Source organism: Chionomys nivalis, chromosome 24, assembly GCF_950005125.1.
Source record: "Chionomys nivalis chromosome 24, mChiNiv1.1, whole genome shotgun sequence".
Classification (NCBI taxonomy): domain Eukaryota; kingdom Metazoa; phylum Chordata; class Mammalia; order Rodentia; family Cricetidae; genus Chionomys; species Chionomys nivalis.
This window is the reverse complement of record NC_080109.1, coordinates 21056583-21083068: the sequence shown is the minus strand read 5'-3', so window position 1 is coordinate 21083068 and position 26486 is coordinate 21056583. Positions and strand designations below refer to the sequence as shown.

Here is a 26486-nt window from a genome sequence, read left to right as displayed (position 1 = left end):
CATCTCATAAGTCAATCCTTTTGGCAGCGCCTCTACCCCAAGGAGAGGTGATAGAGGCGAAAGGTTTGGAAAGCAGCTAAATATACAAATCCCAAGGGCTAGTATTTTCCGGAAGGATTGTTTTAATTTTGGCGTGCTAAGGTGGTACATTCACTACTGGGAGTGCAAAGCTACCGGGTTCTTATGAAGGAAAACCTTGGCTGTCATTCTCTCACCAGGGCACACCAAAGATGAAAATGTGAGAAAAACGCTGAAACAAAACCGTTCTCGGAAAAGGGGTTGGAAAGTGGAATTTCTCAGCTTTTGGAACCAGAGAAATTAGGATTCAATAGATTTTTGTTAAGTTTGCGCACCCGATGGAGTGCTCACTCCGAATTTCTTCAATTAGAACAATGATATGAGGGGAAATTACTTGAAACCCCCTTCTCTTCTCGCTATTGGTCTAAACATACGACAAAGAATTCAGAAATAACGTGGGCTTTGTTGATTTCTCTTAGGTTCTAGGGAGCAGGCAACAGAACCCAGTCATTAATGCCCGCCCTTAGCTGCACACAGCAGGAGACAGGCAACCGGGGAAGTCTCGCGCTCACCCGCAGGCCCAGGCCTGAGCCGGGAAGGCTGGTGGAGCCAGCGGTCCGGAGCCCAGCTATTTCTGAGAGGAAACCCGGAGGCCTAGGCCGGTTTTGGTGCGGCTTACTGAGTCTGGCCCACAGCAGACTAAGTGGGGTCGCCTTCAGCAGTGCTACTGCCTTGCAGAGTAGCAAGGAGTCCCGGGCTTCCGGCGCCGCCAGAGGAGTTGGGTCCTCAGCTACCCGCGGGAGGGTTTTTTTTTCTTTTTTCTTTTTTTTCTTTTCCAAGGGGCGAGGCGGTCGGTCTGGAGCGCCACTTTAAAGGCTCATCAATCTTAATCTAGGTTGCTCAAGTAATTATGCCCGAATCTCTTGTACGATTACAAGTGGATTTGGGTTTCTATTCCCCAGGCCCTCCTTTGTGTTTATTGGAGGGTCCACGCTAGCCGGCGCCTCCAGCCCCCGGGGCCCTCCTCGGTTCGCCCTCGCCCGCCCGCGGGTTCGAACCGCTTCCTTAACCCTTGCGCCTCCGCAGAGCGGCACCCGGCGCGGGTTTCCTCGTTCCCTCTCCAAAATGTTTTGTTGTATTCACATTTGAAACAGTATCTTAAACAACTTGGGTCTGGCAAAAAGACAAACAAACAAACAAACAACATCCACCAAGGAAAGTCATTTTAAACACCGACGAGCGCGCTTTAGGTTTTTAGAAGTCTGACATTTGGAAAAAAACAATAGTCCAAAAAACATTAAAGATGGCGAGCTGCTTCCTTCTCCTAAAAAGTAATTTAACATATCCAAATAGTACATTTGCTTAAAACTGGAAAACAATTAAAAAGATCATGAGTGGAGTTATTCAAACTACTATACTCTCTGGTTTACTGAAATACAGCACGAATCTTACGAAAACAGCTCTGGAGCTTTTTAGCTGGGAACATATTTCTAAAACGGAACTGCGCTTCCTTTTGATTCTTCTCTAATTTTTCTATTGGGTTGAGATTTTCTGGGAGTCTATAAAAGAATTTCTTTAAGAAAGACACATCACGGAACATTCAACCTTAGATGCATGTCCCCCAACCCCTGCAAATCTCCAATTACAACTCCCAATTCCGTAGATTGTTGGAGGAGTGCAGGGCCTTTTTGTTGTAGCCTCCGGGGAGCAGAGCAGCCAGAGAGCGCACAGTTAATCCACTGCTGCAATAGAGAAAGGGGATTAGCTTTAATCCCCTTCGGGGAGCCTCTGGATTTTAGGGATCCTATATTAAAATGTTTACATAAAGCACAATCACAAGCCAGCATGTTTTCCATATGGTACCAAGTGATTTAGAAACCTGGGATCTTTATCCAGAGTGTTTTGAAGGGCAGTATCCCTGGTGCTAGGAGATACTCATCTACCGACCTCATTTCTAGCACCCCTCCCCCATCTCAGCACTATGGGTTTAACCTCCAGAACTTTGCTTGGTATTGTGAATTGGGAACTGACTGTAAACACATCCATTCCAATAGCTACCCTAATAATGAAAGAATAAATTACAATGATGTCCTCAGCACACACAGAACAGTAATGTTACAAAATGTAAAAAGGTCTATTCCTATTGTATTGGCACATATGATAACTTAAAACTCTACCATTAATTTAAAACTCTACTATAAATAATGATAATTAAAAACAAACAAAAAAGCAAATGTTATTTCTTACTTTGGTCATGGGTCCATGACTGCTTTTAGAGGCAGGCTAGGGGTGCTACTTCCCATTATTCTCGAACCAGAGCCACCAGGCATCAGAAAGGAGCCAAGAAGAGGTTTCTCTTTGAGGCCATGCTTCTTCCAAAGACATATTAAACCTCACTGTATACTGACGTGTCATAAGTATATATGCTCACGGAATATATTTTATTTCCAGACAGGGCTTCTTTGTGTAACAGCCCTGGTTGTTCTGGAAATTGTTTCATAGATCGCCTGCTCCTGCCTCCTAAGTGCTGGGACTAAAGGCTTGTGCCACCACACATAGCCACTGAATATATCTGAAAAGAATGCCACTGAATATATTTTTAGAAGAATGCTAATACTTGTGAGTTTGGATTGTGTTGCTGAAAAACAAAACTCCAAGCCTAGAAATCAATAATAAAAAAAAAAAACCATTAGCATCTCTATACAACCTTACAGTTTACAGAAGTCTTTCTTTCCCATCGCCATTGCAGCAAAGGTCACACTATTCACAGAAACTGGGCTCTAGATGTCACAGTGGTGTGCACCTGCAACAGAACCACAGGCTCACTGCTCACTGTAAGGGAAGAGGACTGGCGAAAGACTAATTGTAGGATCAGAACCTTGGTAAAGGGATTTGCAGAATTTCATGACTCAAGAAGGAAGACCGTTGTGCAGGGGATCTGATGGAACAGGCTAGCAGGACTGGTTACTGTACTAACACTCCTTCAGCACTAAGCCCAGGCTGTAAGGAAGCAGCATTTACCCACTTCAGCCAGGAGAGGGGGTGTTTAGTGTTTCTTGACCTTGCTATTGTCTGAGCTTAGATCAAATTATTAAGTTGTCTATTGTGACATCATAGATGATGGTGTTGTGTGATGTTTATGTTCAGCTCAAGAGCACCCTGGCTTAGCTGTGACATCCAGACCAGCTCCGGGAAACACCAAGGTCAGTTCCCACAGGTCAGAACTGCTTTTCTTTGCTCTGATGCAGGATTTAACAACGTTTTAGGAGGGTCAACAGAGTACTAGCTATCAAAGGCAAGTATGGCAACTGCATTTGCAGACAGTACTAAACTTCATTTACCAGTTCTAACAGCACAAAGAATATAGAGGCAAACAAGTTGATGTTCAATTAAAGGCATTGTTAGACTTAGCAGATAAGACATATGATGGCAATTACCTTATTTAGGGCATATACAGTTGCAGTGTATGTTGGAATCAGCTGAATTTCTCTCTCTCTCCTTCCTTATCATCATCATCATCATTTATTATTATTATTATTGTTATTATTATTATTATTATTGAGACAGGGTTTCTCTGTGTAGCCCTAGCTATCCTGGAACTCATTCTTGTAGATCAGACTGGCCTCAAACTCAGACATATGCCTTCTTCTGCCTTGTGAGTGCCGGCATTAAAGGTATGCAACACCATTGCCCAGCTAATATTTCTTACATTTAGCTAATCTAATAGCTGTTGTATTTAGAATGATTTAAAAAAGACTAAAATATGAACAGGCAGTAAATATTTACAGTTGATTTTATAATAATGTGACAAAATTTCAGAGGAAATGAAAGCGTGGATAGCAGAATATGGCCAAAACACTGACCACAATCACTACTTTATGGAATCTTTAAATATGTTGCTAGGAAAAGTAGGGGGAAAATCTAAGAAAAAAAAAGATTAAAGGGCTTTAATTTCAAGACAAATTTCAGAAGCATATGGGGTCATGCACTTCAGTTTTAGCAATACTTCCCCCAGAACCTTCATTACACAGTGCTCCCAAACAGTCTCACTGTGAGTACACAAGCTTGTACCCAGAAAGTGGCCTTTGATGCTTCCTGGTGCCTTCTGTCTTAAACATTGAGTTTAACAATAATAGATCATTCCCACATTTCCCTGCTTTCCCGAGATGACTATTTGATGCTTGGAACACATATTATCCTCCGGAGTTCTGAGTACATCTATCTCTGAAGAGAGTCAACTTACAGTAGACTGCAACAGTTGTGAGAAAAATGAAAGACCTCTTTCAGAACATGCAACTCAACATTGCACTTGAGCATAATGTTTGTTCGTTATGTTCATAATGTTACTACTGTTATCGAAAGCTACATCTTATTTAATGTGCCTGCAATGAGGAATCAGGTACCAAGAGACAATCTGGTTGATCCTAACTTTATCCTTTCACTTATATTCCCCAATTCATTTGGCGAACAAGTAATTCTTTGTTCATATATATATGTATAAAATTATGTATCATATTAACAATATAAAATATATAGTATTTTCTGCAAGGATTATCATGGATTTTGGAAAGAAAAGCTTTAAAAAGCACATAATCCAGATACAAGAGCACTGAGATGTCCTGAACGAAAACCTTTTTGAAAAGCAGTGGTCACTTTGGGGCTCTTGTGATAATCCACCCTCCCAGGTGAGGGGATGAGATTTATGTTTCAAGTTATATTATATTTAGTTCGACATATGGGAGACATCTTTCATCTTCTGAAATTAGAACTCTTTAATGGCATCAGGATGTCATTTTGCATCTGGGAAGAGTAAATTCCTTTTAGACTAGATGTGTGAATAAACCAGAGGATGTGAGTTAGATCTATATGGACAGGAGGCTTAGGACCCTAAACTCTAGGTTGGGCTCATGCTAGCCAGGCTTCATTTTCCCAGGGCTCCTTGCATATTTTCATTGCAGCTCTTATAAAATATTGAACATGCTGCTGATCTATTCCTCCAGCTCACATAAGCAACCTGAAGATGGGTATATCTTCTTCATTGAGCACAGAACTCATTCACAGAGAACACTCTGCATTTATGGAATACAAAAATGACACATATCACCATTTCATTTGTATGTAACAGTAGAAGTTTCTTAAAATACCAGATAATATTTTTATGATTTATTCCAAATTGATATTTAAAAGCATAAGAGAGAGTGGGTCATGGGAAAAATAAAAATTAAAAAAATATACTAAAATTCAATGGGAATTATACTTGATTATTCTAGTTACACCCAGATTTATTATTCATCAAAATGGCATAATTTTATAACTGCCACATTTTTCTTAGCACACAATTTGATTCTTCTTTGGCAATTAGATGCAGAGGCATTTAACTCAGCATCCATTCATTCAAGCAATCAACAAAAAATAATGACTGTTGTATTCTTTTGGGAACTAAAGGGAATAGAGTAATGTATAAGGACCTTTATGGGGTAAAAATATGGGGTAAAATAATAAAGAAATGTGTATGAATAATTATGTCAGAGATAGAGAAGGGCTCAACTGAATATTGTATAAAGCACAGCACATAAATTAATCTTATTTATTCCTTTCAATAATGCTATGTGTCAGCTACTGATACTGTCCTCATTCTACAAATGAGAATGAAGGTAGTTTAGTCCACATCACAGGTAGGATTTACATATGATGTAAAGTTAGGTTATATATCCTTATGTGTACTACCTCCTATCAAAAAAGTAGAGAAGAACCCTATGGACATTCCTTGAAGTGTAACAATTTTCATTGCGGTTATGGTAGTTGGTATGGAATTTGCAGGAATGGCAACTCCATGAGGGGTGATGTATGGGTATGACAGTTACAAAATGTAGGGGAGAATATTAGGGATGAACACACAGAGCTGCAAATGGCATGATCCTGAAATCTGTTTGACTGAAGAGCAAGATGAGGAAGGGAGAGCTGTGGGAGATGACACTGAGAAAGCATACATAGCTTTGGCTGTCAGATCTGCTTCAATTATGGCAGTAGAGGTCAGATATTGCGGTGTACAGCAGTGGGGAGGGTCACACACCCCTTTGAGAAGACTGGTAAATACAAGGCCTCTTCTTAGGAGAGGTCATTCTCTCCAACAGTGGTTCTTGACCTTCCTCATGCTCTGACCCTTTAGTACAATTCCTTATGTTGTGGTGACCCTCAACCATAAGCTATTTCATTGCTACTTTATAATCTTACTACTACTATTAACTGTGATATAAATATATGATATGCACCATACCTGGAATGTGGCCCCCCAACAGGTCTTGACCCACATGTTGAGAACTGCTGCTTTATAAGCATTCATCCTGGTTTATAATATTCATATTTTGGAGAAAAGTTAAACATCGCATTTGCCTTAATGTCTTCCTCTAGCTGAAGGCTTTCTGTGCACAACTTAGCCTCATCTCCTTTTGCTCCTTTTCTCAGAAATGATCTTCCTTTCTCTTTGCAAGTCAGCTGCTCTCTCTCTTTATGTGCTTGATGTCACCCTCCCCTGCCACCTCAGATGCTGTCTTATCTGTGCCCTCCCCTGTTTTTCTGTCCTGTTCAGTTCTTTGGCTACACTCCCACCTGGCCTGTTGCCAGGGTGTTTGGGAAATGCACTATGGTTAATAAGCACAAGTTCTCAGAGTTAGGAAACAAAATTGTAACTTTTGATATTACTAGAATCTTTCAAACACACGTTCTGAGGGGATTGCTTGTGCTAGTGGCTTTAAAAATACCTGTGTTCCAAGGAACATCAGGTTGAAACTGCTGAAGCAGGACCTTGAAGTCCATGGCATAGGACTGTCCTGCTGGCTTTCGGCTTGGCCTCTGCATTGTTGCTGACAGCTCTCTTCACTGGCGGGAAGCCTGCTGTTCCTTGGAGCTCTGCAGCTGGTCTGAGACTCTCTATTCTATATATTATCCATTTTCTTAGTGACCTTGGTGGTCTAAATTGTGAACTCCAAGCCTAACCCTGCTTTTTAACTTTAGATCATTAATATCCTTTTGAAAAGCTTGTAAATCCAACAGACCTAGCCAAACAGACAGGTCCTCAAGAGCAGAGATTCTATCATGTATCTTTTTATTCCATGTTTCATCATGGCATACACATCTAAGAATAATCAATATTTCTATTTGATTTGGTTGGAGAACCACATCCAACTAGAATGAAATTGGAGTCAGGATTCAAAAATGTTGGTTAAAGATCACATGTCCTCCCAGCTCTTGCCTTTACTACAGTGTAGCCCTGGCATTTTCTATTGTAAAGTATTCTCTCTTTTTAAAGTAATGACAGAATTTATATGTGTGTGTGTGTGTGTGTGTGTGTGTGTGTGTGTATGTGTGTGTGTGTGTGTATTCCTATGGTAAAGATGTGGAGGACAGAGAACAGCTTGTCAAGAATTGGTTCTTGGGGTTGGAGCCATATAGCTCAGTGGTTAAGAGGTCTTGAGTTCAATTCCCAGCAACCACATGGTGACTCACAACCACCTGCAATGAGAATCTGGTGCCCTCTTCTGGTCTGCAAGGACACATGCAGGGAGAACACTGTATACATAATAAATTAAATCTAAAAAAAAAAAAAAAAAAAGAATTGGTTCTTGTTTTTCATGATGCAGGTTTTGGAGACTGAACTCAGGCTGCTAGGATTAATGGCAAGTGTCTTAATCCACTGAGCTATCTTGCTGACCCTGTCCCTTCCTTCCTTCCTTCCTTCCTTCCTTCCTTCCTTCCTTCCTTCCTTCCTTCCTTCCTTCCTAAGTCTACTTTACAATATAGATGGCAATAATCCACTTAATTGCTTTGTTAACTAACTGAAAGGTTCAAGAAAACACAGTGCTATGAGGAAATGAATAAAGGTTACTGGAAACAAAGAATAGGAGATTAACGTTTTGGCTCCAAGTCTCTTAGGCTGAGCTGGTGGGTCAGTGCTCCCACTGCTGCAACATAACTTCTAAAATTCAGTATGCATTCTAAGCCACATACTGTCACTTCTCAGTCTCTGATACCATCTCCTCTTAATAAATGTTAAATTCTGCCTCCCACACACATTTACATTTAGCTACATCAATTTTTTTTCTCAGAAAATATTGGTTAGTAAGTGGAGACCTCAAATCCAATTTTATTTTTACTTTAGTGTTTATTTTCTTTAGTTATTTTATTTTATTATTATTTTATATTGATTTCAGTTTCCCCTCCCTCCTCCCAGTCCCCTGCCACCTCCCTTCTGCCCCCATTCACTCCTTCATTTCTATTCAGAAAAGGGAAAATTCTAATTTAGATTCAAGAATTTATCTGTTTGCTAATGAGTTTCACATATAAGCTGAACTGGAGAAGCACTTTGACTGTTTTTAGCTAGTTGATAAGCTAGTAATATAAAATGAAAGCATGGGCTTTCTATAGGCTCCAGCTTTTGTATGCAGCATTAAGTTACAGGAATAAATATGGTTCAAAACTTGCAGAAAGCTGCTCATCCTTGTGCAGCTGCTGTGAGTGAGCAGGGAAAGTGCAGCATTGCTATGTTTCTCAAAGAGAAGACCAAGGCACTTCTGCCTTGCAGATCAATTCTCCTCTGCTCCAAGACGCTAGTGTGACCAGACTGTTCATTGGAAAGCAGCTCTTTATCTCACATTCTCCTGCAAGTGTATCAAAAAACAAAATTCAAGTATTTCTATTAGGTAATTAATATCTTCATTCATGTTCTCTCTAAAACCTGTAACGTGTGCAAGCTTGGTGCCCCATATACAGAGAGCCATAGTCTACCAATTAGTTAGATGATTACTGTTCTGTTTACAGATTAGTGGTTTGATGGTACATTCTTAGAAAATATGTATATGGAGAAAGAAGTGAAAGAAAAACTGTTTCAACCAAAACAATGTATTAGGAAAAAAGATCTTACTATTGGGGTTTATAAGACACTTGATCAAACTGTGGCTTATTCTTAAAATAAAAGATATGTGAGAACTTCATATATGATTTGAAGCATGACTAATGTATAATTGACACAGTTAAATTGTGTTCTGTTATTATAGTTTGAAATTCATAGTCAGATTAGCAGGACTGTTACTGCTATTAAGAGTAGTTTAAATATGTTTTATAGACTACAGAATTCACGGCTGAAGAGGACATACACTTTTGTAAACACAGGACTGTACCTACATAATATAATGTCTGAAGGTCTACACTGACTTGAGGACTTCTTGAGAATAACAAGAATCAAAGAACACCAGGTATTCAAGATGGGGCTTTTATTTTACAACTCTGTATCAAATAATAAAATCAGTTATAATGTTAGCTATTTTAGTTTTCGCAAGAAATGGGCACGTGAAGCCGGGCGGTGGTGGCGCACGCCTTTAATCCCAGCACTCGGGAGGCAGAGGCAGGCGGATCTCTGTGAGTTCGAGACCAGCCTGGTCTACAAGAGCTAGTTCCAGGACAGGCTCCAAAACCACAGAGAAACGCTGTCTCGAAAAACCAAAAAAAAAAAAAAAAAAAAAAAAAAGAAAAAAAAAAAGAAATGGGCACGTGAATGTTATCTCTAGGTGACTGGTGTTTGAAGTGGAACGTGAACCTTTTAGGTATGCTATCTATGACTGGCAAAGCAACTTCCTAATTCAAAGAGAAAGAAAAAAAAATAGAGTTAGGCAGTCTCGTAAGGCTTTCCCAACATCAAATAGCTTTTACTAAACAACGTTTTGATGAGTTAAGTGTGAGTGAGTCAGGAACATATGGATTAAATTTCCCTTAAAATACACATGCCTTTAAAAATGGGAGTGGGGGAGTCCTGAGTTAAATACATTTTAGAGAATCCAGAATGTCTAAGAGATATCTTTCTCTGAATATAAATATTGGTAAATTAATTCTATTTAGAATATATATCTAAAATCACATAAGAATATATGTGAAAGATTCTTAAATATATGTGTGCTGTTGAGACAGGCAAATGCTTTCTGATCATTATGTTAGAACTGCATCGCATAGGAGGGGCAGCCTGGCCAGGGGACCGAGACAGAGGGACTGCACTCAAGTGTGGAACAACAGTGTCTTCTTTCCTTTATTTTTACCTGGTTCCACTCAAAAGTTAGATATCTGTGCTTCTGACACTTCAACTTGTTTTAAATAAACAAATTCTCTTAAGTTATTGGGCTGTGGCATTATGCTGCTTCCTTTATTTTATTTCCCTAGTGTTGGTTTCTCACTCTTCCATGTGCTGCGTATGTCCCAGCATCCATTTCTCTAGTGCAGTGGTGGTCAGGAACACTAAATAAACACAGAGCTCATTTCTAGAGAGGAAGAGGAGGTTTTGGGACCCTGCAAATGTTCTCCTAGGTTTGTTCTTATTGTGTATCTCACTCTTTATTCACAGAATTCATGTTTCCTGAATTTCAGAATTGTAAGAGACAAGGGTGTGTGTAAAAAAACTTGTATAAAGGATAATAAGCCTCTTACTTTGAAAAAAAAATCTACCTAAAAAGTCCAGCTTACATTGTAATATCCTTGTCCCAACACTGCTATTTAAAAAATATTTACTGTTCTTTTTTAAAAAAATATTTATTTATTCATTTATTTATTTATTTATTTATTTATTATGTATACAACATTCTGTCTGTGTGTATGTCTGCATGCCAGAAGAGGGCACCAGACCTCACCACAGATGGCTGTGAGCCACCATGTGGTTGCCAGGAATTGAACTCAGGACCCCTGGAAGAGCAGGCAATGCTCTTAACCACCGAGCCATCTCTCCAGCCCCCATATTTACTGTTCTTTTTTTTTTTTAAAAAAAATATATATATATCTATTTAAAAGTATATAAATGATATAAAGTATCATTCTAATTCGTTGGCTATAGAACACACAATCTATGCAATAGACCTTTCTTAATTGAGAACAGTATTGCTATCTTAGCCTTATGAATGAGAACCCCCAGAGACATTCAGTTAATAAAGACATAATTAGCAGGTAAGAACAGAGAGGAGATGAGATTGGTTTTAAGTTTTCCTACCATGAACTCTGCTTGAGATGCAGGTAGGCTGACTGAAGATCTTTACTTCTCCTTCTGCTCCACCAGATCCAATTCCCATCTCATCCCCAGTTCATCTGCCTGTCTTTTGTGATCTCCCTTTCCTCTCTGACCTTGTCCCCAAATGATCAAGGAGACCTTTTCCTCCACCTTCCTTCCCCCAACTCATCCCATTATCCCAGCCTCCCATTCCAGTTGGCATTCCCTGGGAACACTCCAGCTGAGCTGGCCAGGAACACAGGCAATCTAACTGAGGGCCTTCACCACCCCCTCCTCTCCTCCAAATCCAACCCCAGTCTCCTCCCCAGTTCTGCTGCAGAACACCTGCTGCAGGCTTCCTCTCTCCACTGTCTATAGACCCGGCAGACCTTCCTCTCTTAAACTCCCTCCCCCACTACTGCTTTAGCCTGGCCTGGCCCCTAACTCTAGCAGAGGTACCCTCTACCAACCCACAGACCACTCCTACCAGGGAAGCATGTAAGCTGGCTGTAGATCTTCCACTCTCTTCCGCTCCTCCAGATCCAGTCTCACAGTCTCATCCCCAGCTGTGTTGTGTACCTTCTAGGTGACCTCTCTACCCCTACTCCACAGAGACTATATAAGGAAATCCTAGTAGAACTCTCCGCTCACCTCCCTCCTGTGAACCCCTTAAATCCCTAGCCTATCCCCATTCCTAAGTGTCAGGTTCCAATACTCAGAAACACATTTTACCTGGAACCCCTAGTGGTTACACCTAACAGGTCCACAGAAAATTTCCTACCAGGCAACACACAGCCATCACATTCTCCTGAAACCCAGAGAGAAAACATAAAACAAGGAACAAAACAACCACCTAACAAAGCCAAAGCCAAATATCATCACGTAGACCTATAATCACCCCAATCCCAGATGCCTAGATACTAGCATAAAAACACAGTAACAGCTAGGACAATATATCTTAATTAGAGTTCAGCAACCCTACCACAGCAGGCCCTGAAAATTCCAATAAAGCTAAAGCCCAAGAAAAACACCTTAAAACAGCCTGCATGAAGATGACAGAGGTCTTTGAAGAGGAGGTGAACAAATCCCTAGAGAATTCCAGGAAAAACAGTGTAAGGAAATGAATAAAACTGTGTGAGACCTAAAAACGAAAGTAGAATCAACAAATAAAACCCAAATTGAGAGAATTCTGGAAATGAGAAATTCATGAATTCCAACAGGAACTATGGAGGCAAACTTCACCAACAGAATATAAGAGATGGAAGAGAGAATCTCAAGCACTGAAGACATGATAGAAGGAATAGATATACTGGTCAAAAAAATGTTAAATCTAAGATATTCCTGACACAAAACATCCAGTAAATCTGGGACACCATGAAAAGACCAAACCTAAGAATTTAGGAACAGAAGAAGAAGATTCCAAGTTCAAAGGCACAGAAAGTATTTTTAACAAATTCATAGAAGAAAATTTTCCTAACCTAAAGAAGGACATGCCTATAAAGGTACAAAAAGCATTAGGAATACTAAATAGATTGGACCAGAATAGAAAAGTTCCCTTGGCACATAATAATCAAAACATGAACACACAGAACAAAGAATACTAAAAGTTGCAATGGAAAAGTAACCAATGAAGGCGGACTTAAGAGAATTACACCTGACTTCTCAGTAAAGACTAAAAAGCCAGGAGGATCTGTACTTAAAAGCCAGCTGGGTCTGTGCTACAAACGTTAAGAGACCAACCGATGCCAGCAAAAACTACCAAACCCAGCAAAACTTTCAATCACAATAGAGTGGAGAAAATAATACATTCCATGATAAAGCCAGCCCTACAGAAGGGGCTGGAAAGAAAACTCCAACCTAAGAAAGTTAACCACATTTATAAAAAACAGGGAATAAACAATCTCAGACCAGCAAAATCAAAAGAAGGGAAGCATGCGCGCACATGTGCGCGCACACACACACACTACCACCACCACTAAAATCATTGGTCATTCATATTTTCAATAACAGTGGTCTCAGTTCCCCAATATAAAGACACAGACTAACAGGATGGATGTGAAAACAGGCTCTATCCTTCTGCTGCATCCAAGAAACACACCTCAACACCAAGGACAGATATTACTCCAGGTCAAGGGTTGGGAAAAGGTATTCCAAGCAAAAAATGGACCTAAGAAGGAAGCTCGTGTAGGCATTTTAATATCATACAAAATAGACTTCAAACCGAAACTGATCAGAAGAGATAAGGAAGAACTCTACATACTCTTAAGAGGAAAGTTCCATCAAGATGACATTTCAGTTCTTAACATCTATGCCCTGAACACAAGAGCAACCAAGTTTGTAAAAGAAACATTACTACAGCTTTAATCCATGTTTTCCTTCACACACCAATAGTGGGAGACGTCAATACCCCACTGTCATCAACAGACAGGTTATCCAGATAAAACACTAAATAGGGAAATACTGGAACTAACAGAGTTTAGAAACCAAATGGACCTAACATATTTGCAGAACATTTACTCACACACAAAATAATATACCTTCTTCTCTGCACCTCATAGAGACTTTCTTGAAGACTGACTACATACAAAGCAAGTCTCTTATATTTTTGGTTGTGAGCCTAGCCTTTCTTTAATGGCTGAGCCATCTCTTCAGTCCAAGAAAATATCAACAGATACAAGAAAATTGAAATAACCCCCTGCATCCTATCGGATCACCATGGATTAAGTCTAGATATCAGCAACAGAAACAACATAAAGCTTACAAACTCATGGAAACTGAACAACTTTCAATTGAATGAAAAATAAGTCAAGAAAAATAAAGAATTTCTAGAATTGAATGAAAATGAACACAACATGCCCAAACTTATGGGACACAATGAATATAGTTCTAAGAGGCAAGTTCACAGCACTAAGTGCTTGCACAAAAACACTGGGGAGAGGTTGGGCAGTGGTGGTGCACATATTTAATCCCAGCATTCAGGAGGCAGAGGTAGGTGGATCTCTGTGAGCTTGAGGTCAGGTTGGTCTACAGAGCAAGTTCCAGGATAGGCTCCAAAGCTACATAGAGAAACCCTGTATCGAAAAACCAAAACCATATCTCCTCCAGCCCCCTTTCTTACCTTTGTTTTTATTAAAAGGCATTTTATTTTATGTGTTGTATGTTTGGTAGTTTGAATGAAAATGGTACCTATAGGCTCATAGGGAGTGGCGCTATTAGAAGGAGTGGCCTTTTGGAGTGGGTGTGGCCCTCGTGGGGGAAATGTGTCATCAGACATGCTCAAGCCAGTGTGCCCCCCCCTTTCTCTCTCTCTCTCTCTCTCTCTCTCTCTCTCTCTCTCTCTCTCTCTCTCTCTCTCTCTCTCTCTCTCTCGTCTACTGATCTGGATGTAGAATGATCAGCTCCTTCTGTAGCACATGCTTGCCACCATGTTTCCTGCCACGATGACACAATAGACTAAGCCTCTAAACTATAAGCCATTTCCAATTAAATGTTTTCCTTTAACAAAACTGCTGTGACCACAGTGTCTCTTTACAGCAACAGAACATTGACTAAGACAATGTGTGCCTGCACATGAGTTTATGAACCTCATGTTATACTGTACTGGTACCTGAGCCAGAAGAGGGTATTACATTCCATAAAATTGAAATTATAGATGGTTGTGAGCTACCTAATGTGGGCACTGGAATCAAACCCAGACTCTCCATAAAGCAAAAAATTCTTTTAAATATCTCTCCAGTCCCATGTAATTTGGTTTAAGAGAAACAAAATCAATTGTACCAGTGGGCTGGCATTTTATCAGTTGAATGCAATCATCTCCCTGTCTACTCACATAAATTTGAATTAATCTTTCATTTCAGTTTATTATTTGAAATTTTGGAAGAAATAACTTGCTAAATTTCAAATAAAATAATTGTCATTTTATATTAAATTCAGTTAGCTTATACTAATTTATGTCAGTATTTGAAGTAAAAATATAATTAGTAAGATGAACTATTTAGGCACATATGGAATCTTAGGGCTAATTCACTTTGGTGGATCACTATAAACTAAAACAGCAATTAAAGTAAATTAGATTAGATGTTAATAATATAATAATTACTTAGTTGATTGGCAGACTCCTATATTAAAATCCTATTAGCTGCTTGCTACAAACATAGTAAGCTAAGTGATTAGTAGTCACACACATTTAACTTGCCTCTTGAGATGAACAGCTTGGGAAGAAAGGGAACTAAAAATGAAAAAGAAAATCAGGTGACATTGAAGCTACAGAACTTTATGAACATTTTATTTCTATTAAAAGCAGAGAGTACCCAACAATAAAAAAATACAACAAAAACCCAACATTCAAGTAAAACTGTGTTTTCCCAAAGCATTCTTTAAAAAAAAAAATAGATTAAAAAACATTTACTAGAGTGGAGTTAGGCAACATGTAGGCTATTATTAAAGTTAAAATTATTGTTCCTACTTATGCATATTCACAGACCTCTAAGTACTAATGTGCTGGAATGTGATAAGACAGAGCGACAAGGAAAGTTTCTATAGTTACGTGTGAAGATTGCAGTGCTGTCTCTCAGCTGTATCTCTGTCAGCAAAGCATCACTTTGTAAGAAGAGGGCAATGGATTCTGTCCAGAAGCAAGTTAAGGTTATCAAGTTACTTGGATATTTTTGATGTTATACTTCTTTTAATTTTTTAAAAAATTATTTATTTTTATTCCATGTGCATTGGTATTTTCCCTGTATATATGTCTATGTGAGAGTACTGGATAACTTGGAACTGGAGTTATAGATAGTTGTGAGCTGTCCTGTGGGTGCTAGAAATTGAACCGAGGTCCTTTGAAAGAGCAGCAAGTGCTCTTAAGCACTGAATCTTCTCTCCAGCCCCAATGCTATACTTCTTATATGGATAATGTGTAGAAATACTTCTGAGTTAAAAGAAGTAAAACACAGTAACTTTCATGTCTGAGATGTAAACAGACAATTGTGACTTTACAACATGCTTCCTAAGACACCAAATGAACATGAGATAATATCAATACTATACATAGATTTTTTAGGCTCTTTTGCTTTTTAACTTGGAGCTGTCTCCTGTAATGGTGAAGTTCTCTTTAGGCACTACAGCACTATCAGGAAATTTAGGATATGTTATGAATAAGAAATACATTATCTTATCTCTTGCCTCTCACCACTTGCAACAGATGAGGGAGCTGACTCTCCCATTACAGTCTGCAGTGGGCCCTGTTCCTAGTCTGGGCAATACAGTAGAGCTGACCCTGTTGACAGAGGTGCTGATGAGATAGCCCTGTGTGTATGAGAGTTGGCCACACCCCCTCATCTGACATGTGGTTGTGAGGGCGAGGGAAAGATGCCTCTCCTTTGTCCTTGCCATCTGTGGTGGGCAAGAGAGCTGATCCTCCCCCTTACCACTTGTAGCACTTTGGAAAGTAGATCCTGCACCTTGCCTGGGGAGCACAGTAGAGTCAACTCTGTTGGTGGAGGTGTGGGTGAACCAATCCCAAAGTTTTGAGCATGGGAGGGATATTCCCATTACTTATCTGTCATATGCATAAGCAGAGGAGAGATGCCCAAACTACATGCCCCCATCAATGCCTGAGGCAGGTGGAAGAGCTGGCTCTGTTATCCTAAGAGTGGGAGAACTGTCCCTGTCCCTCATCAGCTGCAGCATTTGGGAGAGTGGTCCCTATGCCACACGTGGGCCACACAGTAGAGCTGGCCTTGAAGATGTAGGTGGGGGAGAACCAAACCCGAGGATGTGATAGCTGGAGAACACGCCATACCCCTTCCTCATCACTGTAAGGAGTGAACTAGCCACGGCAATGCTGCAGAGCTCAGCCTGGTGGTGAGGATAAGGGAGCTGAACAATCCTGTAGCTGCCTATGTCCAGAACCAGGGTCATGACTTGGTCCATCCCAATATCCACCCTATCTGTGATCTGTTGAAGCAGAGTGGGGGTGGGGGTGAAGTCTGTCCTGTAGATCCAGGTCTGTTGGATCTCCATGACACAGGGCAGCAATGGGATGTCCAGGAAGAGTTCCAGTGAGGGCCCAGTGTCCATGGTATGGCAGACGTCAGGGGACCTCAAACCAGACCAAAGCTTCTTTGTTATAAACGCCTGATGTAAAGATGTATGGATAAAAGGGTTTACTGCATGACTCACTGTGTCACACTGCAGCATCCATGATGAGATTTCCCGTTTTTTCCCTCTTTTTCTCTTAAATTTTATTTCTTTTTGAGGAAGCGGGGGTGGGGGGGGGATGAGTGGGATTGGAAGGAATAATGTGAAAGACACAAAGAATAAATTTTAAAAAGTTAAAAAAAGAAATATATTATTAGCCAGATGGTGGTGGTGCACCTTTAACCCTAGCACTAGGAAGGCCGAGGCAGGGGGCTCTCTGTGAGTTCAGCCTGGTCTACAGAGCGAGAACCTGGACAGCTAGGGCTACCCAGAGAAACCCTGTTTTGAAAAACAAACAAACAGAAACAAAAAAAGAATATACTGTTAACTGTCTGAGACAGAAATAACTATGATAATGATAAGTATTTCTTAGAGCAAAAATGTTACCCATTTATAAGGATATTAGTATATTTCATTAAATTTAGGGATTCTGATCTGTAGTTAACTTCTGGAAATGAATTCTATGTTGCAATGACAGTCATGACAATGAAGATCAATAATGAACTTAGCATTTACAAAACACACACACCTCTGTAAATTATGTACACTATTTCTGTCTCTTTTTTTCTGCCTTTTATGGAACACTCTCCTTTCATTCGCTTTCTCTTTTACTTAAGGCTCCAGGTGACACTTTGGGTTACTGTTTTAAAGATGAACACTAAGGATTAGGCAAGGGATCATCAGTATTTTAGGATACACTCAAAGCTTTGCAGACAGACATCCTTCATGAAAGAGGATAAATTAAGACCCAGTGGAGATGAACAGGTGCAGATCTGTTCAAAGGACATCTGCTGAAAGGATGGAGTTAGAGACCAGAGAGACAGATGGCCAGAAATTATACAATCTCATTTTTTAGTGACTTTCATGAAATGTCACTATTACTTATACATTAATAATTCATTTCAAGGGTACTTTCATTGCTCTAAGGTGTCTGATCTTAATGTTTCACTGTTATGAACAGAAATTAAAAGTTAGCTATCATTAAAGGACAGAAACACAGGACAGTTACTAATGTTTGGTGGGTTGTGTGATTGGCAGATTAATATTAATACTGAGCAGATTTAATATATGCTTCAAGAGACCAAGCAATCTTGAACCAGCTTTTTTTGGTGAAACAAAATGCCAGGTAATGCAAACTAAAGTACATAATGGCAAAACATGGATGCTAGTACAAGTGAATGAGGAAAAGCAAAGTCAGACACAACACGTGAGTTTCCTATGACCTCAAAAGTAAAAGTGACTCCAGAAAGAGTCATACCTACTGCCAAATTTAGCAAAAGCCTTTATCTGCCTTCATTTGCAAAAGTAACATATGAACATTTACTTAGGAACTGGAGACAAACATTTGGTATTCAGGATACAGGAAATAGAAAAAATAGGTTTCCGGATACAGAAATGATAGGCATTTCTAGGACCTGGCACTACAATAACCCTACTTAGTCTATCTTCCAGAAGTGGGAGGATGGGAATCTTTCTCCCCTGTGCGATGAATAACAACATTTCCACTGTGGGAATAAATCACTGCAGGCTTTTTATAGAGCTACACCATATTACTTTCAGTAAGCAAGTTTCTGGAAACAGTAGTGTAATACTTTAAGTAGAAAGCTGCACAGAAGCCCCTGCTCCACTGCTACCCTGTATTCCAGTGTTGTATGGGTTGACAACAAATCGAGCTTAAAGTTTAATCCGGGATCTGAGTCTATGAAGCAGGGTGGTTTTGTTGTCATTTGTTTGAGACTGAATTTCATTGCACAGCCCAAGCTGTTTTTGAACTTGCAGTCCTCTTGCCAAATGCTCAGATGGCAGTGTATTACCATATCCAGCTAACACAGGAGCTTTAACCTGGCTCTAAGTAGGATGTATTCGCACAGTCTGATTCCTGGACTCAATGCATGCTCTAAGCCTGTGCCCAAGCTGTACTTGTCTCTTGCTGCTTTTATCAGACCTCAAAGGTTATTAGCTGATCCTTGAAGATGTCCACACCCAATCAGGCCATGGCAGATCCTGTTCTTAATGACCTCAGACCAGCACCAGGACAAAGAGAAGTTGAGGGTGGGACGGGGAGATTAACTGCTAGTAACTGGGGTTTAGAAGTGTGAGGGTAGAGCAAAACAGGAACAAAACATTCCAAAGAATTCATCTTGGAGGGGCTAGTAAATCCTGTGCACACCTTGCGAAGCACCAATTTTCCAAGGCTGCTGGCAGGTTAGAGACACAAAAGTCGAGGGACTCACTATCCTACCTCCCAATGCAGCAGCAGTTTTATGTTATGTGTACTCAAAATTATTTTCCCAACCAAAGCATTGTTCCTCATTACACATGTGTGCTGCTGGTTATTTATTGTCAGTGAAGCACACTTGATGGATTCCAGAGAGTGAGGCACCTTAAATTATCAACACTCGTATGAATAAGCACTATGACATCCACTGGCATCCACTTCTTCACCAGGAGCTAGTCTGAGCTCAGTGGCTTTATGTGTTCCTCATGACGAGCAGAAGCATATTAACAAGTACCTGCGAGGTTGTCGATTTCTTTCTCCTGGAGCAGGCTGACCGCATCATCATCTCCTTCCAACATAAGCTCAGCCTCTGAGTTCTGGTTTACGATTGCTTGGCTTCTGAATGCTTTCTTAGACTTCACTACATCTTCTTCAGTGCCTATATGCAAGCAAAATAGCAGTTTAGTTACTGTGAATGTATTTGCACCTAGTGGGCATTTGATACAACATTTTCTTTCCTATATGCTATGACTGCCATTCCTCTACAAGTACAGAGCATTTTAAAATACTTCTTTATCCTGTTTGTCTGGATTCCTCTGAGAAAAGTTGAAGGAGGTTTATCCCTTACTTTACAGATGAAGAAGCAGGGGGAGCAAGCTCTTGGCTCACCGTGGCCCTACAATCCATCCTTCTATTTTCCTTACAATGCACTGTCCCTGATTTTACCTACAGCCCTTTCTACTCGTTGAGACCAGGTCTCTCTGACTTGCCAAGGTTGGCCTTGACTTGTGATTCTCTTGAGCAGCTCTGAGCGGCAGGATTGCAGGTCTACTCTATCAGACCCAGTTATAACCCATTCCTTGTGACTCTAGAATCATGCATGCTCTACAAAATATCCGTATTTCCCTTCAAATTCAGCTTCCTGATCCATACAACTTTAAAATTTTACTTATATAACCATATTTTGTGTGAATTAAGTAAGTAACAAATCAGTTTTTGAAAGTTGATGATATAGGTCTAAAGAAAACAGGAAAGTGTTCACTTCTAAGTGAAGAAATGGTGTCAACTGGGAAGCTATAATAAAAGGTGGTGAGGGTAGAATGATCCTCAATAGACCTACTGCATAAAGTGCTTTCTTTACCAATTAACAAAATAAACATGGATTTTTCTGAAACTATATCCTGCTTTGGTATATAGCTATACAGAGAGAGCCTGTCTCAAAAAACAAACAAACAAACAAACAAAAAACAAAACAAAAAAAAACAAAACAAAAAAAAAAGATACTAGTAAGGCTGAATTAAAGAACATATTAAGAAGAACATTCCAATAGCTAAGTTGGTTTTATCTCAGAGGAGTAATGCTAGTTCACATACAAAAAAATTGTTTGACAAACATTTTCACATTCACACACCTGCTTTGGGTGACAGCAATCTAAAATTGTTAAAACTGCAAATAAGCTGGACACTTATAATGAAAACATGGGAAAAGCTCTTTTTCATACTATTTCAGTCTAAGGCATGCCATGCTGAACATGCACACAATCTTGTCTGTGTCCCTTGTAGTCTAATCTGGAGGAAAATACTGTGTTCTTCTTAAAGCATCTGGCATAGGCTTGGAAGACAGCACTGACTAGTAGGATGCTGCATGCAGTGTATATACTCCTTGAAATCAGTCCCATATGGTAGTGCTGTGCTTAGTGCCAGGCTCTGTGATAACAGTGCTCCTAGGGCATGGCACAGCTCTGGCCCAATATTCGCCTGATGCAATTTACAGTGCACTTATTTGGTCAGTTTTCCTAGGTCCATTCCACAGGCCTTTCAACAGTGCATCAATGCTGGTGTTACTCAAATGCTTTCCTGGAAGCACATCTAGGTGCTGGAAAATTTGCACTGGAAAACAGCATGTGAGCCTATTCTCAACCCTTAGTTCCTGCTTCCTTCTCTCCCTGTCCTATGTAGCTTTTCTCTTCTTTCTTTTCTTTTACCTCTCCCTCTCCCCACCCTCTCTCTCGTCTTTTTCTTTTCTTTTTTGAGACAGAAGTTTTCTTTTTTTTTGTAGCCACTGGAGCACGGATTATGCTTGATAAATACAAACTGATTCAAAGGCCACAAAAAAGTGTGTGTGGGGTCCTTTTTCACTGGTTCATGGGTGATTCTTATTTCTGGAATACAAGATGAAGGACAGAGCCTGGAATATTTCAGACCTATATCCCAATACGAACTCTGCATAGCAGCAATGTCTGAGGGGAAGCAATAGTCTCAATCCTTTTACTAGTTGGGCAGTAATTTAATCAGAGAAATTCTGAGCTTGCTTTCTTTAACCAAAGACACAAATGCAATGATAACTCAGGAATCTTTTGCCTGCACAACAGCACTCATGCACTGCCCAGCTGAGTTAATTAGCTTGTTCCTCCTTTCTCCTGCTTAGGTCAAGGGTGAGGATTCATCTTGTGTAATGCTGGCCACTGCATTACTTTCAGCCATTATCTGGTATGGAGGCTTTCACCAATGCACAGTTCATATGACTCTCACCACATTGTCAGAATATTTATCATACAATACAAGTACCCTGGATAGCTTCTGGAATATGCCATGCTCTCCCATCCCTCTAGATCTGTACTGATGGTATCCCCAACGTAAAGGGGTATTTCTTTTTTCCTTTTCTATATTTTAGTTGCCCTTCATTACTCCCTTCATTCAGACATTTGTCCTAGGTGACCCTGGTGCTGTCACATCTGGATTTGGATACATTTGGATACATACTGGAGGCAGGATCTCTTATAGACCTGCCCTCTGCATTATACTACTTTGTCATCTCTGAAACATAAGGGTCTGGCACTCAGTAGCTGCACACAAAACCTGCTGAAGTTCAGGTTTAAATCCATTCCTTGTCATGACTTGTCCACTCTTTCACTTATGCTCTTTCCACACCTCACAAATCTTCAGCTGAAGTGCCTAGCATTTGCTTGCATATTTATCTCCACAGACACCTGGAAGCCCTTCGATGTCTGGAATCACATCTGTCTCTGTATTCCCCACACTTAGCACACTGCCTGGTAAGGAATGAATACTAACAAATCCTCAATGAATCAACTGAGGCACAGGAGTCACCTCTGAATATCTCTAACTCAAAATTTCCCCCAAATGCCCCAGAGTCTCACTGATTTGTGTTAATTTATGTGAAATGGAACCCACGTATTTGCATTAAGGCAACAATGCCCGTTAAGTTTCAGTCAGCCTAATAAGCAAGTTTTTCCTTGTATAGAAGAAACAGAGCATCTTTATGTGACTCTATGTTACCACAGTAAAAATCTACCTGTAAAGAACATGCAGTAGAAGGAGGAACTTGGAAATGTATCAAACTTTGTTTGATCTCTTTCAGCTTTGAAGCAGAACACAATTCAAGTCTTTTCATGGTGTTTGCTAAAGGAATTGGTACCTACACACAGGGCTGATCAGCCCTCCTGAAGTGTTACCATTTTGCAGCCCAGTGAACTTACCAGTTTTGTGGAACTGAAATAAACATTTGTCTAGATTAGAGAATATGAGATTTAAAGGTGCTTTTCAATCACAATATCCTTTATGAATTAGAGTTTCATCCATCAACATTACAGCGAAAGGAGGCAAGGTCTCAGAGGGCTGTCTCATTACAAGGCTTGTAAACACTGTCCTTAGAAAGAATTGGTTTATCACCTAACAAATCAAAATCTGATTGAGAGGAGAATTTATTTGAGATCATCTGTCTTAGAAGACATGTTGAACTGAATGCACTTCTTGGCCTCTTTAGCCATTCATCAAGAAATTAACGAGCAAATGCCACAAACCACTGGAGCGCCTTAGACTTGAAATGGGAATCACACACACAAAAATGAGCAAAGCCAGACAGGAGAGACAAAGAGGCTCATTTCCTAAGAAAATATGAAAATGGCATGGGAATGTAAAGTTTCCGAAGAAAAAAGTACCACAGACTTGTAGATAAATGAAGTCAAATGCAAAATTAGACTTGTTTTCATTTTCTACCATGTTTAAACATAGGAAAACATTTTCCATAGACTTATTCATAGAGTTATAGAGACACAGTGCAGCCCTGAAGACTTTCTTCCTTCACAAGTTTCTCTCACTAAGCAGGAAACCGTAAGAATCCAAGTATATTCTAATTGAGCCAATTGCTAATTAATTAACTACTTTTTTTTTCCTTGCCAGGACTCCATGCAGGGCCATGTACGCTACCAAGCTAAATCATCCGCTCTAACGAAGTGCATTTAAAAGTGAAGTGACAGGAAAACTAAAATGTCTGCAGCATTGCTACTGTGTGCCAGCACCACACGACTTTATTACTATTGCCTTAATTTTTATTGTCTTAAGTAACCGTAAGTTAAAAGACATTGACAGAGTGCGTACTATACTTGGTTGATACGATTAATGTCTGAAAAAAAATCAATATATAGCAATTAGTTTGCTGCCATTATATTTTTTATATTGACAAACAAATACCATAGAGGACAATATAACATGGTTTGTTTTCATTTAAGGGAATATTCTACAGGTAACTGCAGATACTAAAAACGAGCCGCAGTCACAGGGCTGAAGAGGTGGCTTAGGGATTAAATCCTTTAAGCCTGACACAGGTGATTTTTTGTTCATCTGGCTTTATCTCCTGATGTCAATCTTCTGTGTGCTAGATATGGATTTAATTTAATCTTCATTTATTTTGAAATGTTTTATTTAGAGATTTTCTTAGTTCTGGTGTGGTACTTACGATGGAACCCAGGGTCATGAGCCTTCAAGGCACTAATCTACATCCTCACTTTCTCAGTAGAATTTAACTACTATCTTAGGCATTGAGTAAACAAATGTTTGTTGAGAAAGCACATGGAAACAATACTGTTACAACTCACCCACTAATCCTCTTATACACTTGTGCTTAAGTTACTTTCCTTTGTACGTTTATCAGTTTATTCATAATGAGAAACTGGACTTTACAATTTATCATTCTTTATTCTTTCCTTTTATACTCATTATAAACATTTTTAAAAAATCTACACCAATTTTATTATCTTAACTTATGTTTTTTAAAAAACTATATTTTCTCATTTTACACGTTAAATTCAGTTCCTACTCCCTTCCCTCCACACCAATTTCTTAACTTTGGTTTCCAATCTGTGAAGGAGGAATAATGAGCATTTTCCCAACCTAAGTTTTAAGGGATTACTGCAAAATTAAAATGAGATAGTGGGTGCTTACGTATTTTGAAGCTTTACTGCTCATGATATTAGTGGATTTATATAAAGGGAAAGAAGAAAGTAGGCAAATGTGAGTCATAAACCTAAAGTAAAATCAGCCTGATCCCAAAGTCCTAAGCGCACTGCCTGGCCAGCATCAGTGCCCTTTGCTTTTGTGGGAGATCTCCTTCCACCATGCTACTACACAAGGTAGCGTCTGCTCATAACCATTACAAAGCACAACGTACCCGCAGCTAGTCTAAACAGATGCTTCCTGAACAAAGAAGAAGATGCACCTCATCTTCTTCAAATCATACATTTATGTGAAAGAGAACACAGTGCAGACAGCTGGCATTTAAATACTTTCTCCCAATACCATTTTATTCATTCCATTCATTATGTTATTATTAAAAAAGCTACACAAGCATCAACTTTCTTATTTTATCACCATCTTCATCACAATACTATCTTCATCACATCATCATCACTATCATCATCACCACTATCATCACGTTTTCTAAAACGTGATTTAACCTAGGGCCTCATGCATGCTAGGGAAGCAATCTAAATAAAGCTATGTCACCAACCCCTTTTTCTTGTTTTTTTGAAAAGTTTGGATACAGGATTTCACAAAGTTATCGAGTTGAGCTCAAAGGGAAGACCTGGCCAGACCTAAAATAGTGATACTCCAAGCACAGCCTTGCTGGGATCATAGTCATCTCCAGCACTCCATAAACATTTCTGATGACTTTTGAAATTTTATGCATGGGGTATTGTAACAACATGAATGTTTAAAATCTTGGTTATCTGTAGAAAAAAAACTTATGGTTTCTCAGTAAAAATTAAGCTTAACAGCATTTTCTCATTTTTTGAAGGAGGTCTTTGTAGGGAGGTTGGCAGAGTGAAAATTTAATGTAATTTAATTTTTGCCTAAATGTATGATTTGAAAATTCTAGTTTGTAGACATCTGGAAATCAGTTTCACAAGAGGGCATTCTTTTCAAAAGAGAAATTCTTTGCAATATACATCATTTCACATTTTTTTATCTTATTCAATGTGTTTTGACAGACCACCCTGAAGTAAGTCAGATAAAATATTGTGCTTAATCTTCAAGCTTAAATAATTTAAAAATAAAAGTACCAATGATATGGATACTTTGGGAAATGTTAAAATAAAGATTATTTTTTTCATTAAAATTCAAGTCAGAGCAACAAATACCTTTACAGGATAGCATTTTTTTGTAACTCTACACAATATGATTTAACTGCCATCCAAAGAAAACGAGTTCAAGATAAATGCATCTTTCACTTAATTAGGAGGTTACAAGATCTCACGTGATGACATGTATGTGTCAGTCCGTCACCAAGCACCACAGAGTTCTGACTGAACAGAGAAGGATGAAGGAATTTTTTTTATCTTAGAGACACTTACTGCTCCCAACTTTGGGTGCCGTGCTTAGTGAATGTGTGAGATGAAAGCTAAAGGCACACACATGTGGAAACTGGCCCTAACAATCACTAAGAAGTAAATACTTCCTTTCTAAGCAGTTTAAATTTTAGAAGTAATTTTAGAGTTACATTTAAAACACAGACCACATATTTTCTCCTTAAGATGGAGATATAAAAGAAAAGACTACTTTTAACTTAAGCATTGTCTGAATAGAATACTGAGAGAGAAATTTTATGTATGGGGAAAGAAAGGAAGAAAGAAAGAGAAAGGAACAATGTGGAAAAGAAAAAAAAAACAGAAAGAAGATCCAGAAAAATGCCAAAGGTGAAAACTCCACACTACATTAAAGAGACTGGAATCCTGAA

At 39.3% G+C, this 26486-nt stretch overlaps 1 protein-coding gene across 2 annotated transcripts in view; it reads right to left on the bottom strand.

Moving 5' to 3' along the window:
• The window catches only part of Nbea (neurobeachin), a 487335-nt gene that overhangs the window by 157967 nt on the left and 302882 nt on the right, over positions 1-26486 (bottom strand). For both annotated transcript variants that reach the window (XM_057757235.1, XM_057757236.1), the window contains exon 39: positions 19747-19890. In XM_057757235.1, coding sequence (XP_057613218.1) covers positions 19747-19890 — 144 coding nt within the window. The remainder of the gene's footprint in view (positions 1-19746; positions 19891-26486) is intronic.